Source organism: Fusarium keratoplasticum, chromosome 2, assembly GCF_025433545.1.
Source record: "Fusarium keratoplasticum isolate Fu6.1 chromosome 2, whole genome shotgun sequence".
Classification (NCBI taxonomy): Eukaryota; Fungi; Ascomycota; class Sordariomycetes; order Hypocreales; family Nectriaceae; genus Fusarium; species Fusarium keratoplasticum.
The window spans coordinates 342,280-360,440 of record NC_070530.1 but is presented as its reverse complement, the minus strand read 5'-3'; the positions used below and the strand labels follow the sequence as shown (position 1 = coordinate 360,440).

At 50.9% G+C, this 18,161-nt stretch overlaps 8 protein-coding genes across 8 annotated transcripts; 3 read left to right on the top strand and 5 right to left on the bottom strand.

Moving 5' to 3' along the window:
- Positions 1-61: 61 nt before the first annotated feature.
- NCS57_00201000 (NmrA domain-containing protein) lies at positions 62-1,064 on the bottom strand (the record flags this gene model as incomplete). Its single annotated transcript, XM_053052053.1, has 3 exons — positions 62-508; positions 560-979; positions 1,035-1,064. The coding sequence occupies 3 exons, from the start codon at positions 1,062-1,064 to the stop codon at positions 62-64; spliced, it is 897 nt and encodes a 298-aa protein (XP_052917299.1).
- Positions 1,065-1,564: 500 nt separating this feature from the next.
- NCS57_00200900 (Zn(2)-C6 fungal-type domain-containing protein) lies at positions 1,565-4,129 on the bottom strand (the record flags this gene model as incomplete). Its single annotated transcript, XM_053052052.1, has 2 exons — positions 1,565-3,523; positions 3,578-4,129. The coding sequence occupies 2 exons, from the start codon at positions 4,127-4,129 to the stop codon at positions 1,565-1,567; spliced, it is 2,511 nt and encodes an 836-aa protein (XP_052917298.1).
- Positions 4,130-4,801: 672 nt separating this feature from the next.
- NCS57_00200800 (NAD(P)-bd-dom domain-containing protein) lies at positions 4,802-5,524 on the bottom strand (the record flags this gene model as incomplete). The annotated part of the gene is made up of 1 exon (XM_053052051.1): positions 4,802-5,524. One exon carries the CDS (start codon positions 5,522-5,524, stop codon positions 4,802-4,804), a length of 723 nt encoding a protein of 240 aa, XP_052917297.1.
- A 453-nt stretch (positions 5,525-5,977) lies between these two features.
- On the top strand, positions 5,978-6,554 carry NCS57_00200700 (uncharacterized protein; the record flags this gene model as incomplete). The annotated part of the gene is made up of 3 exons (XM_053052050.1): positions 5,978-6,046; positions 6,104-6,247; positions 6,306-6,554. The coding sequence occupies 3 exons, from the start codon at positions 5,978-5,980 to the stop codon at positions 6,552-6,554; spliced, it is 462 nt and encodes a 153-aa protein (XP_052917296.1).
- A 570-nt stretch (positions 6,555-7,124) lies between these two features.
- Positions 7,125-8,546, top strand: NCS57_00200600 (F-box domain-containing protein; the record flags this gene model as incomplete). The annotated part of the gene is made up of 1 exon (XM_053052049.1): positions 7,125-8,546. The coding sequence occupies exon 1, from the start codon at positions 7,146-7,148 to the stop codon at positions 8,544-8,546; it is 1,401 nt and encodes a 466-aa protein (XP_052917295.1). The 5' UTR covers positions 7,125-7,145.
- A 433-nt stretch (positions 8,547-8,979) lies between these two features.
- On the top strand, positions 8,980-11,336 carry NCS57_00200500 (HET domain-containing protein; the record flags this gene model as incomplete). Its single annotated transcript, XM_053052048.1, has 2 exons — positions 8,980-9,523; positions 9,574-11,336. 2 exons carry the CDS (start codon positions 8,980-8,982, stop codon positions 11,334-11,336), a joined length of 2,307 nt encoding a protein of 768 aa, XP_052917294.1.
- A 3,516-nt stretch (positions 11,337-14,852) lies between these two features.
- Positions 14,853-15,773, bottom strand: NCS57_00200400 (Methyltransf-11 domain-containing protein; the record flags this gene model as incomplete). Its single annotated transcript, XM_053052047.1, has 1 exon — positions 14,853-15,773. One exon carries the CDS (start codon positions 15,771-15,773, stop codon positions 14,853-14,855), a length of 921 nt encoding a protein of 306 aa, XP_052917293.1.
- A 584-nt stretch (positions 15,774-16,357) lies between these two features.
- NCS57_00200300 (PSDC domain-containing protein) lies at positions 16,358-17,857 on the bottom strand (the record flags this gene model as incomplete). The annotated part of the gene is made up of 1 exon (XM_053052046.1): positions 16,358-17,857. The coding sequence occupies one exon, from the start codon at positions 17,855-17,857 to the stop codon at positions 16,358-16,360; it is 1,500 nt and encodes a 499-aa protein (XP_052917292.1).
- Between the last annotated feature and the right edge of the window lie 304 nt (positions 17,858-18,161).

The following is an 18,161-nucleotide window of genomic DNA, read 5'->3' as shown; positions in this document are numbered from 1 at the left end:
TTCATTTCAATTCAAATTTCTCTTTCCTAAGTAGCATACTGAACACCCTCTTGTGAGTCTATCATAATTCATCTGCAATACTCTTAATCAGATCCTCAAGATTCTCCCCTTCCAAGCCAAGAAGCGCGTTGGCACTCTTCTCTGGTTTGAGTGCATGACCTGCTCCATCAGCAAACAAAAACTGCTGAATGTACTCTCCAAAGGCACTGTAATCATGTCTCGCAAGCTTCTCATCGCCAATCTTCTCCAGATCGGCACCGCTTACGTGTGAGATCTCGAACTTGGCTCCCGTCACCTTCTCGGCGACCCGGAGGACTTCATTCTGCGTGGTGACCACACCAGCAATGTCGAGGTACTTGTTTGCCGTATCGTCTGGCTTCTTTAGGACGGCGGCTACGGCTTGGCCGATGAAACCGAGTGTGCTGGTAGAGTAGGGCTCGTTGCCCGAGTCAACGATGGTGCCCTTGTGGTTCTTGAGGTCGACAAAGCTTCTGCCGCTTCGAATGCTCTGCACCGGTCATTAGCAACATTATTTGCGACAAGGACCTGAGAAGCCTACCCAGTCCAAGAACAGTCCGTTGGAAACCCCAGTCCAGGAGAACCACTCATGCTGCTTTGCAAGTTCGATCAGATAGTCTGTGTTTCGAATCTTGGGCGCAAGTAGACCACCAATCTTGGTATCACGATACTCTCGAGATGGAATTCCAAACTCGGAGGGGATGAATCTCGGGACCTTGGCGGCAATGACAGCGTCGATGATGACCTTTTGGTTTCCGGCGGCTGCTGTAGCTGCTGTGGAAACGACTGCGTGCTGGCCAGCGATCGCGTCCTTGACGGAATCAACAGAACTGATGTCAACTTTCTTGACTGCGACTTTCTCGGGAAAGGTGGCTGTTGACTCGTTTCGGGTGATGGCTGTGACGTCGAAGCCAGCACTAAGGAGAGCCTCGACGACCTTGGTACCAAGAGTACCTGAGGCCTGATGAGTTGCAAGGTTAGACGCTGTAAATCTGGCCAGGCGTGAATTGACTTACCCCAACAACCGCGACCTTTTGAATAGCCATGTTTGCTGGGAATGTGTGCTTCTTCAGTAGGCAGTTAAGATCGGCTCAAATAGGTAGGTAGGGAGACCAGATTGTCGTGTTCAATATGGACTAACAAACCCCCGAGATGTCTTGCATACTTATGCTTTTCCCCTCAACCTTCAAAACATGGCATCATCTGAGCATGAGAGGACGTAACCTCATTGAACCATCACAATCCACTAATCGTTGAACGATATCCCCACTGCCGCATGATGCCATAACTGCATACAATTTCACAAAGTGGGAGAGCTGAATAAGCATCATACAATGCATAGATGTCATTATTTACAGCATTTTCCCGGTCCCGTCATCTCATTTGGGTTACATATGAGGTGCCTTGTTTATAATTCCGAAGGAGGTGCAACATGGAGGGTGCCCGGGAAGATCGGTAGGATTCAAGACTCGCTTCAAAATTCATCATATAGAGGGGAAAAGTCGTGTGAAGAAGAGAAGATAAGAAGAATAGCCGTAGCCTCCAATCACGCAGGCTCCATCTGGTTCAAGTTCAACTCCATGCCAACAGCAGACTGTAACCACGAATTCCAGTTAACGTCGTCAACCTCCATGGCGACATCCATATCCGCAAAAGAAGCAGAATTACCATCAGTAGTCGTCCACATCCAGGGCGAATCCACATCACCCGTTGACTGTCCTCCGATCTCGCTCTGAAACTCCATGTTCGAACTGGGATGTAAACCAACAAGTCCTATCGGATGTCCCGGCTGCCCTCCTGCAGATGCAGCGTCTGTGTTTGAGCTTTGCCATATATCGTGGTTGGAGAGTGGAGGGTTGTCGTGCAGAGCATCGATACCCTGCGTGGAGCTTGGTGCCTCAAAACCACTCCCGTCGGCCAAAGGAACCGGGGGTTGCCGGCTGGGGTCCACAGAGCCAATGACCAGTTTTCTCCAGTACTCAAGGAAAGGCTCTTCCCCATTGCCAGTAGAAAACGGCCCTGAGCTCGCAGGCGCGGGAACTTGAGAATCGCGTTGTTCAAGCAACTCGATAGGTATCCCATTAGCTCGTATCTCAGCGAGCTCCATCTCTCGCTGCCCCCTCGCCTTTGCCATCAACTTCCTCAGCGGCACCCAAACTCTCGAGTGCTTGGACATATTGTGTTGCGATGGAATCAGCCAGCTGCTGTGCAAATCGACCCAGGCTCTTTCAATAACCGGTGACCACTTCCGGCGGCATATCTCTACCATGAGATAGACGATAGCATACCAGTGTGTATATGTCTGGTAAACCCACCGCCATTGACGACACTTTTGTTCAGAGTTCAAGGCGTGGTTGTACTCGGCAACTTCTATCGCCGCAACAAGAAGTTTATCTCGAACCTCTTCAGAGAAGCGCTCATCTGGCGACGCAAAAAGAGTGGGGAGGTATATGAGGAGGATCAACTTGGAGCGCATCAAGCGCAGGCACGTAAGGCCTACCCAGTGTAAAATGTCACCCCGTTCAACCGAGAATTGGAAGTAGCCGTGCTCAACCTTGTCACAGACTTCATCCAGCAGGCGGGTCTGCTCGTCGGGACCTAGACCAACTCCATTGATGGTCGAGGCCATGATCTGTTTTGAGACGTCGGATAACTCCAGCATGGCGAGGACGAATGACATGTCGGTGAGGGTCTCCCGCGCAGGGGGCATCCCCTTGGTATCGGGGTCAAGGTCCTCGTCGTTGATGTTGAGGGGCATCTTGGTATCGAAACTATCCCTGGATATCGTAAACTCTGTTCCTTGATCTTCGGACGCTCGAACGTCAATAACGCAAATCATCCACCACAGTCTTCGTCGCTGTTCCACTTCAAAGGGTGTCAGATGTGGGAACCTCGATCCGTCTCGATGGAGACCAAGAGCTTGAGCCATCCGGATCAAGAGCCCCGTCATCATCCATACATATCTCGGGCTATCGTGGCGACGCACAAGCAGGAGAAAAATAGCAAAGGCTTGAACGAGCACAATGTTTGGGTCATTCAGAAAATCCGCCTTGGCCAGAGCATGTTCCAGACCCAGTCGGTATTTCAAGTTGAGCTCTGCTTTTGTCGAGCCAAAGTTGGTCATGACATCGTCTTCTTCCATGGATGTCACGGCGGCGTAGTATATAGAAAACATCAGGGCTTCGTTGGCGGGTGAGAGGCTTGTACCAGAACTGCGGGTCTCGCGAATCATTTTCCTGATGGTGGGCATGTGAACGATGCGTGCGACAATGTTGACATTCTCGGAGAATATGTCGAGCAAAAAAGGTATCTGGGATGGAAGCGGACGCAGATCTGCAACCTCCGGGGCAGTACCTGTGAGGTTGTGTCGGAATAAGAATGCGTGTCTTTCTGAAGGTGCTCTCTCCAGTTCTCGTGTGGAAGGGGCAGTTGAGGGAAGGTCATCGTCCGAAGACTCGTCTCCGTCGCTGGGCAGTCCTCGAGTGTCCATCTTCAAGCCGTCGAGCTATGTGAACAAGTCATTAGCCCTTGTCCAGCTGAAAGCAGAGAGTTTACATACCTCGTCACTAATTCGAGACCAGAAGCCACTGGCAACATATCTCGCTCGACTTCCATCTTGCAAAACCATCCTACCAAAGTACTTTTGCACGTCCGAGGTGGTCGACGTCGAAGGACTCGATGCATCTCGCCTACCCTCAGACGGAGAATTACCTTGAGCAGAGCCACTCCCAGCCGGACTCGCCCCAGCGCTCGCCTGCTCAAGCTGCCCTCTAAGCTCCTTAACCAAATCCTCCAAGTTTCTCAACCGCTCCATAACCTGCTCACCCGCCGGTTCCGCATCATGGGCACCCTCCTGTACCGACCCGTGAGCAATGCGCTCTAGCCGGCGCGCCCATCTCGGCGGACGGTCATTCGACGGAATGACGCAGGGAATACCGGCCCGACGACAGTTTGAGCAAGGCGATAACTTGTCGCAGCGAACTTTTCGACTGCGGCAGACGACGCAGCTACGGAGCTTGGCGGTCCCCGCGGGGACGGCCGAGCTCGCGTTTTTCTCGGCCACCGAAGCCGAGGCGGACGCGAAATGGTTTGGCGGTGGTACCGATGACATGGCGCGTTTGTGGGGTCAAGATGGGACTTTGCGCGCTGGCTCAATGGTTCAGATGCTATCCATGCCCTGGATTCGGTGTTGATCGAGGTCAGGCTTCCTCTTCTTCGAGTTGAGTCCGGTTTGCTGTTGCATTACGGCACGGGAGCGCAGGGCGCAGACAATAGGCATCTGTTTTTAACAGTGGAGACTAATACAGAATATCTAAGCTCATAATATTTCAACAGTCTCAACTATTTTCTTCCCTTTTCTTACCATCTTCATTATCTATAAGTTTCTTATCAAGCGCTTGCTAGTCTTACCGCGAGATTTAGGCCTCTCCTCCGTCTAATATTTGGTATATGACTACTTAGAGCAGGTATTTCTGATGCCTCCTGTTAACTTCACGATAAGGCGTTATCACGGCCCCGCACTCAGGCCCGGCGTCACCCGCCTTCCGGTTCAGGGTAGGCAGCCGCTACTTGGATCTCGCTCGATTCAAGCTGCTGGACATGGCGGATATGGCTCTGAAGGATGAAAATATGTATGTATAGGTAGGTATGATGAAATAAGAGACATTAAGATGTTAAAGAAATTTGCTGGTTTATCCATAAATCATAGTATGCCCAAAGCTCGTTCGTTTACGGCCATTGAGCCTCCAAAGCATATCCTTCCGACATGTATTCGTGCAGCCCCTCAGTTTGTAATGGTTGCAATTTTGCCCAGATACTTGACTTCCCTCTTCAACAACAAATTCTCTGCAATCCACTTCCCGGAATCCTCCCTGGAGATGGTGTAGCCGATCGCGTCAGACTCGCGTCCCGTCTTTGGGTCCTCAATGCCGACACGGATAGCTTTCTCCGTTTCGCCGTCGACTAACAAACTCGCCCGTACAATGACAAAGTCCTCGCCACTTTCAGCCAGCTTATCTTCCATGATCCTCTTGTCTTCGTGAGGAACCTTGAGGAGGACGTGGTATAGCGGGATCATTAGGATGGGAATGTCGCGACCGAAACGCGACATGCCTGTGGTGCTGAAGACCACGACCAAGGGTCTTCCTGTAGCACCTTGCGATCGCAGCTGAGCCAGAGCGTCGAGTAACACAGCCATGCCCTTACGACAAACATTCGGATCGTCAATGGACAACTTGCTCAACACCGGCTTGCCGCCAATGGTGGAGACAATCTCATCAACTAGACCGCCATCCTCCTTCTTGAGAATCTGGCAGACGGCATCAATGTCGTGAGCGTTTCCCTCAACGATTCGCAGGTTGGGATTTGACTCTGCGGGGAGGATGACCGAGAGTTTGGAGGGCGTTCGGCAAAGAGCGACGGCTTGGTGGCCCGCAGCGAGCGTGTGCTTCAGCGCTGACAGGCCCACGCCAGTGCTTGCGCCAAGGAATGCGACAGTCTTGGCCATGATCTTGGTGTAAGATTGATAGAAGTGAGAGAGAAGTGTGATAAAATGTCTCTGAGCTGGAAAAAGCTGATGTCTTTGTTTCAAGGTGAGTGTGAGTGATGAAAGTGATTCATTTCGCTGGAATTAAGTTTCTTTATATCGTCTATTCCCCTCTGAGTTCTTGCCCGAGAGTTGGCCGAGCAGCACGAACATCGCGCGAGGAACGGGCTCGGTGCCGTCACGTGGGAACCTCGCTCATTTCTCGCTCTACTGTGCCTCAACTGTGCATCCCAAGTGCAAAAGTGTAGATATATGAGGCACATCCGGAGGGCGGGATCATGGAATTGAAGATATCTTTTTAATAACTATCAATTCACGAGAAGATTTTCTTCTGGTTATTTGTTACGCTCTTCATCACAGTTCATTTACACGCCAATCCACTAAAGATCCACCGCGGTACAGTGCCAAGTCACAATGTCACGCACCCTCTCAGTCAAAGCCCAAATAGAGATCATGGCATCACCAACCGTTGTCCGATCAGTCGTGAGTTTGAGCAACAGTACGCTAGGAAATAACATTCTCACATGTTTCGATTCATAGTTCCTCGGATTTGATCGATATCAACAATGGCAGCAAGGATGGGATATTCGGCTTGCCGACTCAGGCAAGAAGCCACTTGAACTCAAGTCGGGAGACAAGATCAGAGTATCGATGCACGGGATGGTATTCAACCCAGTCGTGATAGTAAGTTGTTCAAATTGACCTTTGACCTCGAGGATTGGACCTTGACTCACCAGTACAGACGAATGACCCTGAATGCTTCACATGGGAGGGTTCAATCCCATGGATTGTGAAGGGCAGACATTACTTCTCCTTCTCTCCGAGTAAGGAAAATCCAGGAGGCACAACTTTCATCCAGTCAGAGGACTTTTCAGGGGGGGTTGTTACCTTGTTTGGGTCCTGGTTTAAGACGGATCAACCGAACGAGAATTGGAATGCCTTTAATGTGGCGTTGAAGAAGGAGGCCGAGAAATGCACGAATCCGTCATGAGTCATGAACAGTACCGGGATGAGAGAATAAATAGATAATAAACTCACAGCCACGCGTTTGAAGAAACCGTATAGCATCAAACATGCATCTCCAAAAATAGAGCGATGCATGCAGCACGGGGTCGGAGTGCACCCAATGCTTCAACACCACGGGTAGGCCCTCGAATGTATCGTGACTTACGGCATCAAAGCTGCCTCACTCGATAAAGCTTATTCAGATCACATGATTTGCCTATGGAGGTCGCGAATTAGCCCATTCAGTTGAGCTGAGGTGAGGCTGCAATGAGCACGACTTCTGTTACAGGCACCTGCCCCGCCAGGACCTCATGCGTTAGCGCTTACGATGCCCTGTGACGTGGTTGTATCATTGTTCGATGCCTGCAGCTCACAGCCTCCCAGGCGATTTTTAATAGCCATCTTTGCTGCCTATTGTCACTGTACTCGTACCCCGTATCCATTTTTATCAAGGACGCAAGTCGCGTGACTTGTCGGGCTTCAAGCCTTCATCTATCTCGACCACGACAACATCTCGTCTTACCCATCGCCAACTGCTTCATTTTCCTGGGACACACGTTACAAAGCCATTTCTACCATGAATCTGAACGACCTGCCGACAGAATTAATTGCTCGAATTCTTGACCACCTGGCTCCTCTTTACAGAGACCAAAGCCGTCGCGATCTATGCCAGGCCCGCCTGGTGTGCCACTTGTGGAACGACCTGGTAACCAAGGCGCTATTCAGGAATCTGACGCTGTATCATACCCTCGAGACTGCAGGTCAAGACTTTCAATCCTGGAAAAATCTGGTCGATCTAGAAGCCGTCCGCGATGCCGCGCAAAGCGTAGTCATTGAGACATGCCCGGCAAAGGATCTAGTCCACGGCCGTGACCCGACGACATGGCACGACTGGGAGGAGAAGGGTGAATGGCCTACCTTCACCTCGGCGATCGATAGAATCGCCGAGCTTCGCCATATCAGGTCGATCAGCGTTCGATTTTCCAAGTGGTGTCTTGGGGAGCATATCCACTTTGGAAGCACCAGAGACCGCGAGCTGCAGTCCACACGCGAACATACACTAAGGAACGTTCTCAATGCCTTGCGGCAGCGGAGAGCCCGCGGTGACACTTCTGACGTGACAGAGATCCGAGAGCTGGCACTCGAGAATCTGCAAAATATTGCTCTCCCGCTCGACATCTATGAGGGCCTCCTCAAAGACATGACCCGTTTGCACATCATGTTCTGCGTGGAACATACTCGAAACGCCTTCGCCTACGACACTCACCACATAGAGCGCCGCGGATACGAGCCGCACCTGCAAAAGACCCTCCTCCCTTCTGTTGCCAACCAGCTCGTCGAACTCACACTCGCCTCTCAAGACCGTTGGGGGGTAATGCCGGGCAAGTTCAATGACGAGGGTCTCGACTTTCCATTCCTCAGGACTTTGACACTCGGCGAATATGTGATTGGACATCATCGTCAGTTTGACTGGGTGCTAGCTCAGAAAACGCTGACTTGTCTGCGATTGAACCGTTGCTTCATCGCCTCGCACATGCGCTTGTACGAGGGTGACATTGAAGGGTGGCGTATCGATACCGAGGATTGGGAGAGGGTGTCCAGCGAGCCTTACTATGGGTGGGACGAACATCAAGTCTATCTCTTCTCCGGGAGGTGGGAGACAGTATTTGACAATATCCGAGAGAGCCTTCCTCGACTAGCAGAATTCTGCCTCACCTGGGATAAACCAACAGATTTCTTCCGCCAACTGGATGTTTCCAAGGCTTCTTGGCTTTCACCGGACCGTTACATCACGTTTGACATCTCAAAGAAGCCTAGTCCTTGGATCGCCTCGAAGGATTTTGGTTACTACCCTTATCGAGACGACAATGATCCAATGAGGCCTGTCAATCTCGCTCAGGTGACGGATAAGCAAGATCGTAAGGCGTTTGAGGCGTTGGTTTCTGCCACGTATGAGCGGCGGAAAATGGCTGCATGAGTTTTCACATGCATGAATAATTGTTTTTGAAGTTCGGAATGGGGTCTTGGGTACGGCGTCTTATAACTTTGAGGGTTTAATGGCATGATGTAAAACGGGCTGGCTTCAATATGCAAGCAACAATGGCGCAATAAGTTTTCCTTTTCAATTCTGAGCCGTTAATATGACTAACCTCACTTCTATTCGGGTCTCACGATCGTATTTGAACCCTTGAGGACTTAGTGGCTCTTTTAAACGAGTTTGTTCTGTCCAAATGCTGTATCATTCTTGATGGAAAGTGTCTGGGCACCCAAGGGTACCCCACGTGCTGACTCGACCTGGGCCTGAGAAATGACTGCTGAAATCAGGCTGCATCTCACTTGCAAAGCCGCGCGGGATTTTCTTACATTTGCTCTTGCCTTTCTTTCATCAAAAATCACCTGCTCAAGCCATCATGACAACCGAAGATGTGAGAGATGCACCACCCACCGACAATGAAGACATCTGTCCGGCGTGTTTGAACCTTGAATACAACAGATTCGATGTGTCGGAAAGGCCAAGCGAGCCTGACCGCTACCCAGCACCCCGATCTCGAAGAATCAATCGGGAGAGGATCACAGATGCCGCCCGGCAGTTCTGCCCTATCTGCGCTGTCCTTGATGAGGGCATGGCAACTTTCTGGGGGGACGAGAGCTGGGAAGCTGAAGAGGAAAGCGAGTACTCGTACGATGACAACACAACCGAAGAGAACGAAGACGGGACACACGACAGCGAGACGGGCGATGAAGTCAACCAGGATTGTGCCCAGAGCCTCGGAGGTTCAGATCCAAACGTGTCTGGCTCATCAGAAAACTCCTCCAAAGGGGAGCCATACGGGAGGCCGAATATAATCATCGAGTTACGCCCTGGCAAGAGCCTCTTTCTCCGTCGTCTTGATCTAAAGCTCAGGTCTGACTCGACAGACCGTCTTGGGCGAATTGAGTTTTCTACAAACGAGAGTAGGTGTAACCAAAACTGCCCAAGATCATCCAACTAAACGAGACGCTAGATGATCCCCGAAGTTCTTTTCATTCAGCATTCGGAAGAGGTGCGGTTCCTGTGTGTCACTTAAGCCCTGACTCGGCAGCGGGTATTTTGAAGAGATGGCTTAAATCGTGCGACAAGCACGAACAATGTTCAGTCAAGTCCCAAAGCCCACCAAAACGATTGATCTATATCTCGGACGAGCAGAGACTCATAGAGACGAAAGATCACCCGCTGATCTGTTGGCCATATGCGACTCTCAGCCATTGTTGGGGAAATCTGATCGATGCGAAGCCGCTCCAGACGACAAAAGATTCATACGAGGCAAGAATACGAGGGATAGACTGGGAGGGACTCCCAACCCTCTTTCAGGACGTTATAATCCTCCTACGGAAGCTTGGCCTGTCCTATCTTTGGATTGACTCGATGTGCATAATCCAAGATGATGTCGATGACTGGCTTGAGCAGTCGGCACAAATGGCCGGCATCTACTCGCACAGCTACCTCAACTTGGCAGCCGCTACATCTGAAAACTCGTCTCAATCTCTCTTTAGAACAAGATTCCAGGTTTTCGCAGACGTCGATGCTAGTGTCAGCGCGCAATCCGACTCCAGCCTACATCCCGATTCCAGCTGGTGGCCCAGCCCTGGAATGCATTGTGAAAGGTGGACAACGGGCGTGATCCAGCCCATGGACACTTCAACGGCGGCAGTTCTTGTTCGGCCGCCCAATGTATTGGGCCATGGGTCCATTTTTGGGGATGAGTATCTTGGCAGAGCGCTCGAATGCCCGTTACTCGATAGAGCGTGGGTCTACCAGGAGAAGTTGCTGGCACCCCGAACCGCCTTTTTCTCTTGCTCCGAGCTCATGTGGCAATGTCGAGAGTCTGTGGCTTGCGAGTGCAAAGACATGGACAACAACTGGAAAATATTGCCAGAAATGGAATCCATGCTCGAGAAACAGAGCCCAGCCCCTCCACTCCTCTTGGTTGATTGCTGGGAGAAGAGATGGTTCGACAAGATTCAAAGAAACCCTCCAAGTGTGGATGTTTCTCGGCAAGCTCGGGACTTTTGGCACACTGTCGTGACCCAGTATGCCTCCATGTCTCTGACGAAGGAGTCAGACCGGGCTTATGCAATTGCTGGAGTGGCCTTAAAGATACAAGAGGTGACAAACGACAAGTATCTTGCCGGCCTATGGCTCCAGGACCTCCCGCTGGGCCTGGCCTGGGGTAATTACCCCTTTTTAAAGGACTATAAAAACGCAACCCGGCTTGGCGGCGGGATCCCCTCTTGGTCCTGGATGTCCCTACAAAGAGGAGGATCATACTTATCAGCTGCCTACGGTTTACTCGAAAGCTTTGAGACGGATCCTCGGGTTCGCATCATTGAAGAGGGGACGTGGTGTAGAACCGACGGCCACCAGTTTGGGGCTGTTCGATCTGGCCAGATCGAGCTCGAGGCTGCTTCGCTGGCTGTGGCCATCTCGATTAATGAAGAGTCAAACACAGGGTTTTCCTTCAGCATCCCTGGGGGTGATGATGAAGATGATGATGTCCACCAATTCCTGGCGGATTGTCCTTGCGACCCTACAGAAGGGTTAAAAGATGGGGATTCCGTGCTGTTGTTATTACTGGGGAAGGTAACTCTGATTAAACCTTTGGGCATCTGCCTTGCTGTGAAGCCTGTTGAGGATATCCAAGGCGCGTATCGTCGAGTTGGTGTTGTTTTTGATGATGTTGATATCCCGGAAAGGGGAGCACTCCCCTCGAGGTTTATTCTTATCTAACCTGAACATGGAGTGGTCACGGGCTTAGAGCCCACGTAGCTTGTGTTTTCAGTGCTGGGTGTTAGCGGCAGCGTGTGCCAACAACCATGGTGTTTGTTGTTTGCTGATGGCTTCTTTTGATCGTGTCACAAAGTTTACAAAATTGCCCAGATGATATTTTTAAAAATTAGTAATATTGGACAGAAAGATGTCAGCTACCATTTCGTCCCACACATGATCGTAGACAACAATCTCTTGCTCCGGCTCTGCTTTTGCGGCGGCGTGCTTGTTCGTTGTTCTAAATCAACTTCCTCGTTTGCGTCTCCTTGCTGGCCAGCACCTTGTTCGTCCTGGGTGTAGTCCAAGTTCCTACCATCTTCCTGCGCCTCCCCTTTGGACTGTCTATACAGCTGCGCAATGGATGGTATCGAGACTGCTGCCTGTTTCCCTCTAAATGACGGGAATCGATCTTGCACAAAGTCATCAACTTGGTGCTGCCTCTCGACATTGTCAGCTGGGTCGAGGTCTATCCCGGTTTTGCTCTCGAACTGATCGGCGTCGAAAATATAGAACCTCATGGTCCAAGTGTCGAGTGGCTCCCAAGATTCAGGCTCCAGATCAATAGTAAAATCTTGATGTATGCGCCCACCTGGGCCGAGCTGCTCTGGTTTTAGTGACGTCTTGGCATTTTCTGTCCCTGAAAGGTCTGACAGTGCGGACATGATGCCGTGGCCTCCGCCTGATAGTTGCATGACTAGATGCACAGTAGCTTCCTACCAACGTTAACTCCCACTCACGGAGTATACGTGCCCGAGCTTCTGTGGCTCACCTTCAAGATGCCGTAGTCGGAAAGAGTCCGTTCTAATTTCAGAGCTTGTTAAGAGCTGCAGTCATTGAATAGGTCGAATTGACATACCATCCTCCAATTGTTTTCCGTTGAAGATGATCCTCTGTTTATGAAGTGGGGTCCCCTCTTCGTCTCGGATCCTTAATTTAAGATTCATTACCGTGTCCGATGAACTCATCTCTTCGAGGGCAACCCTCTTTCCCCTCATGGGCATTACGAAGATGGTGTAACCTCCTGGAGTCCTAGTCGCTGTGGTGAGGGAAAGATTCGCGTATCGGTCAGTGGGTTTTTTATCTCTACATGTGATGGTTAAATAAGCGGCGACTATCTCTCTGGGGAAGGGTGCGAGGGCATGTTTCTTCACCTACCGACGATACCCGGTGACTTGGATGTCAATACTCTCATCTTCTCTTCTTTCATAAAGAGACTTCAAGGAGAATCTTCCAAATCTTAGTGGCAAGCCTTAGTACTCGGCCGAATCAACATACCGACTCCCGCCCTCAACCACCCTGAATTGCCGCACGGAGCTTTCTCCAACACGTACCCCGAACACCCACTGCTGGTCAGGCATCACGAAATAGTCAGGGTATGATGTGCCAGGGGGTGACGACCTGAAAGACGGTGGGGAGGCCACATTCACTCCGCCTGCCATGATCTTCACCCTGTAGTGGTAACCCTCCGGTACGCCGTGCGCCCGGATTGCAATGCCGTGACCATCTGATACAAGGCCTCGTTAGAAATGTAGCACATAATGAAATATGGCGATAGCTTACTTCTGACGGCAACCAGGTAGTCGGCCCCTGGATCATTCTTGGTTCCGGGCTTCCATTTCGTGGCCTCAGTAGCCTCAAGTAGGCGAAGCGGGACGGATGCTGGGAGCCTTGTCCCATCATTCTCTGGCACTGCAGGCGTGTATTCTCGTTGAAGGCCCGGATCCTGATGGTCCTCGACCAGTGGTGTTTGATAGATGGTGAAGTTGACCTCTCCGCCCTTACAGCTGAAAACGACGTTATTGTGCATGGCGTTAAAGACTACCGTAGAAAATGGTAAGTGTCGTGGTAATCTCAAGTTCAAAAGTGTAGGAAATGTTCTTAATATGTGTTTGGTTGTCTGTTAAAGGGCGTTTAGGGGCTTGCCAGCCTACAGAAAGCTGAACATACCTCAGGGTGCTGGAATGAACTTGATTGGCTAATCCTGCCTGTACCCATGACCGGTGATCATAGAGCTGGGCAGCCATACGGTTGGCACCCTGGCCGCTCAGCAGACATTCATGCACGTTGTCCTATGAAATCACAGCTTTATTCTGCTCGGGTGGTAAGCGACCCTCCAGAACACTACTCGCCCGCCACACGGCGCACAACTCATACAAGTGCTGCCGATGATGGCGTGACATCATCACGAGTGGTATGTTGACAAGACGAGCTCAAGCAGTAGACCCGAAACCAAGCTCAGCCTCCTCCTGCAACTCCATGGAAGTTGAGCCTCTCAGTGCTTCCAGCATTTCGAAATTTCATTTGTTTCGCACTCCTTCCCAGCCGCTTTGTTCTCTCATCTCGGCTACGACTTATTCAGGCACAGTGCATCGATGGCCGATTGCCCAGATGACAGCCCGCTCTCTACAACTGGAAATATCACGGGCATTTTGACATTTGCCCTGGGTCTCTTCACATTTGCTGTGGCCCTATACACAGTCACACGCAATGAAAGTGTTGAGAAGCAGTATTTTGAGAGCTATAGACTCGACAGACAAGCATATGTCTCCCGGCTCAAGGATCTGTTGTCCTCTCGCTGGGTGTCGTCGAACATGGAGGTGACGCCTTTGATAGAGGACTTTGATGACTGTATACAACGCGTTGAAGATCATCTCAAGGCAATGAACGACAAGCTCAACGTCAGCAACTCGAAGCCGTGGTACTGGCGTCGTAGCGATCTTGCGTCTCTCAGAGAGGCCGCCGATCTGGAACTCCAGTTTCTCGGTGCGCTTCAGCTTACAATATTATTTCTGTAACTACTTGGCCCTTCCTACCATTGCTTAGTGTATCGTGCTGACATTCTATGCAGGAAATCGGACAGGTTGGCTGATCAACTAACTATGGTGGAAAAGATAGTGGACAAGTAAATGATATGAAATTGGAATACATGAATTCCACAAATTTCAGTGTCAAAAACGGAGAAATGAGATTGCTGAAGCACGAGCGGATCTGACAATATTTTGGGGATAAGGACGCTGGATTGCACGACTTGCTTCCTCAGTAACGACCTGAAGGGGAAGCTTGAAGAGACAATAGAAGCAACTGTCAAGGAAGAGAGATTTTGTCCTAGATTGTGGATGAAGGCACTTGATTTCTGCAATTTATCTTTTTCATAGTTTCTTGGAATCGGATGCCAAAAGCGATAATTCATGCTTTGTCCAGGCGATGGTCCATCTGGGGGTCGTAGAAGAGTGGCACTTGAACCAAACTATCCCAAGAACCTCCTAAGCCACAATATTCTAGCTATTAGGGGAACACTCATCAACCTGCCAGGTATTACGATATTATTAATAGCAGCCTTTGGGCCTAAATCGGCTGAATTTTGATTTGAGTCTGGCACCCTCCCAACCGAGCCAGACTAGCTTGTCAGGTGATACCATATTAATTTCAGTTCATAACTAAGAATGACAGTTGAGGCATTGAGTACGAGGCTTCTCTCTAGGCAGCCTTCTTTCGCACCAACAGCAAGGCCCCCTCCATGTCACCATGGACCAGCTCTGCGCCCTCCTCGACGCCAGAGTCGTGAAGGATCTTCTCAAGCTTCCTTCTCATGATCCGCAAAACATCTTGTTCGGTGCCCACCGCCTCTGGGTGGGCCTCCCGCCATCTTGTAACTGGGCTGGCGGTTCCGAGCATCAGCTCGATCAAGACAGGTGGGAGAGGCTGCTTCTTGGCAAAGAAGCAGTCAGATGGAGAAACAGGGCCTGTGTTCCACTCCAGCCGCTTGAAAGATAACTCGTCGAATTCAGGCACAGGAGTTGGACAAGTCCATGGGAGGGGGATGCGGCGATACAAGTCGCGGGTGAGCAGGTTGCCTGGCAGGAAGAAGTCCTGTAGCTGTTCATCGAGTTCATCGATAACGGCTTGGAGGGCAACGTGCTCGGCCATGGTCTTGTCGACACGAAGATCGCCACCGGTCCAGAAAGCGACTGTGCCGCCAGGCTTGAGGACCTTGGCAGCTCGCTCCCAGAAGCTCGGCATGTCGAACCAGTGAGCGCATGTAGCAGCAGTGATGACATCAACGCTCTCTTCGGGAATAGGCGTCTCAAGCTCAGAGCCGAGTGTCTCTGCCGATGACACCTCAAAGCGGATGCCCTCATCTGGGGTGCTGAGGGATCGAGCAGTGCTGATCATTCCCTCTGAAGGATCAAGACCAATGGCATTTTTGAAGTTTGGCGCAAGCTTGCGGACTGCGGTTCCAGGACCACAGCCAATATCGATGATGGTATCGAATTGGCCGGAGCCGGCTTTTTGGAAGTCAAGGATGGCTTGGTAAAGGCTTTCATTGTAGTCGAGGCGCAGCTGAGCGTAGTTTTTACCCTGCTCCTGGCTGTAGGCGCGGAAAGTCTTTTCGGACATGATGGGCTTGGCTTTACGAGTCTTGATAATGTGAAGCTGTAGAGATAATCGAGTGCTATACAAGATGAAGTCGAGAGTTAGTGCTTACTTTAATAGACGGGCGGGGCAGGCTTTCAGAGGCCTCCCCGTCGGGCATTGGCTTTCAGCCGGCCCCGACATTCCAAGCGAGGTCGATATTTGATGTTTCATGGCTGGAGATTGTATCCACTAACGTTGTCCGATTATCGAGCATTCAGCCCAGCAGGCAAACATGTCGGCTTGCCGTGCATCCGAAATCCGCTGCATCGAACTCCGCGGGGCCCAGGCAGAACGCGAAATTAATACTGCTTGTTTGGGGATGGGCTGTGATGAGGGAGACGTAAGCTTGGATCAGGATGCGTAAATTAACCAATGACAGGCCAATTCTGTCGACGTCTTTCTGGAAGGATGCTGCGCTGAAGCATCGCTGAGGGATAACAAGAGCTATCATTGTCTGCCTGGAGGGGCCAAATGAGTCGAAATGACATTGAACTATTCATTCAAATGGAAGTACAATTTTCCTTCAACATTTCATGTTCATTGTCCACAATAAAGTAATTAACTAGTTAGAGCAATTCCATCTTATCAAAACCCAGCATTTCTCCAGTGGTAATCCTAGGACGCGCACGCCTCGTCGAAGCTGCAGGACATGCATACGCCAACCCGCTGCGAATCGGAATGTTCTTATCCGAGATACCAGGATATGCAGCAGTAACCCATGTAAGGTTCACATCGGGTGGGAAAAGAAGACAATAGGTTGATCCTCCGTGATGGAACATGCCCAGTTCTTCTCCCTTGGCGACAGTCCGCGGTAGACCTCGCCGAAACTGTTCCAAGATCTCGCACGTTGATACGTCCGCCATTCCAACAAAGAGCACGCAAACAACTCCGACTGGGCCCTCCGTGTCAATGAAGAACATGGCTCGTGTGGCTACGTGGGAGATGTAGCCTTGAGCTCGATCGGGGCCGGCCTGATCAGGACCTTCAGAGTTTGCAAAGCCGTCAAAGGTTGGCTCTGAAAAGTATGTCCCGTCGATGATTTCAGAGTGGATGACTTTCCCTGAGACTGGGGAACTCCAGCGATGGTAGGCCGTAGCGCTGAGAAAGGCCTGGAATACTGTGCCGCCGACAAATTGACCTGCGTCTGGGTGATGGTTTAGCATTTCGGCGACAGAGTATGGCTGACCCTTTAGCCAGAATGTGTCGTATTCCTTGACGTTGGCCTGCAGAGCATACGGTCTCGACTCGCAGGCGTTGACGATCCATCTTGGGTCATCAGGGAATGCAACGGGCCTGATCTTGTCCATATCCTTAAACTTCCTCACGAAAAAGTCATCCCAGCACTGGAAACCCCAGTGTACAGGATCACCGATGGGGTCGCATTCAAAGATCTGATGGAAGGGTAGGGGCTTTTGACCGTCGACATTGGTCTCTCCCTCAATGGTGACGAGCACATTTCTGCTTAGCCATCCATCTGGATCGGTGGTGAGGACGTATTGCGACTTGTTTGTCTTGAGGACACTGTCTCTCCATGTGTCAAGGATGACCTTGAGCTTGGCGTTTACTTCAGCCTTGAGGAAGAAGGCGTATCCGCTGCGAGTCGCCATGGGCCAGTCGAGTACTGCGTTGAATGGAAATCCGACGATGCCTAGGCCATGCTCGGACATGCTCCAACTGGGTGCAATCTTGGTCATGATGATGGAGAAGAGATGGAGCATGTGCTGGTAATCTCGAACTTGTCTGTGTCCGGCCGGATCCCTGAGATAAGGTTGCTTGCTTGGAACTTCATCAAACATGGCTGAAGCAAGCATTCGAAGTTCTGGAGTGCTCTCGATGAGATCGCTTAGGTCTTGAATGGGCTGAGGCCATGACGGAATATCTGGACGTCGATATCTTTGATCGACGTACGTGACAAATGTTCGAGTCCAGCTCGCAAAGGTGTGCGGATCGTTACCAGGAAACGATCTCCCAAGATTCAGAGGGTGGCGTCTGCGGAATGGCACAGGGGCGCGAGAGGCCCGACAAGTGGTGGCAGAAGGCTGCCCTGAGTGAATGTTGACCTTCATCGTCGCAACAAGTCGAAAGATAAGATATGCACAATGAAACAATACGCAGAGTAGCAGAGAGAAGACTATTTAACTTACTCTACACCACCATCCACCCGGCGTCCGGGGAACTGGACATCAACGCGACTTCAGCTCTCCAGCTCACGTCACATGCATGCTACTGTCTCAGGTGAGCCATCAATCGTTGGTGGTGAAAGCTTGGTTTACGTATGCCATTGTGTAAGGATATGCAGAGTTGCTGAGGCTTATTCGCTCAGCTCTCTGCGCCTCTGAGACATCGGGCCGCGCCGGTAGATGACAGGTA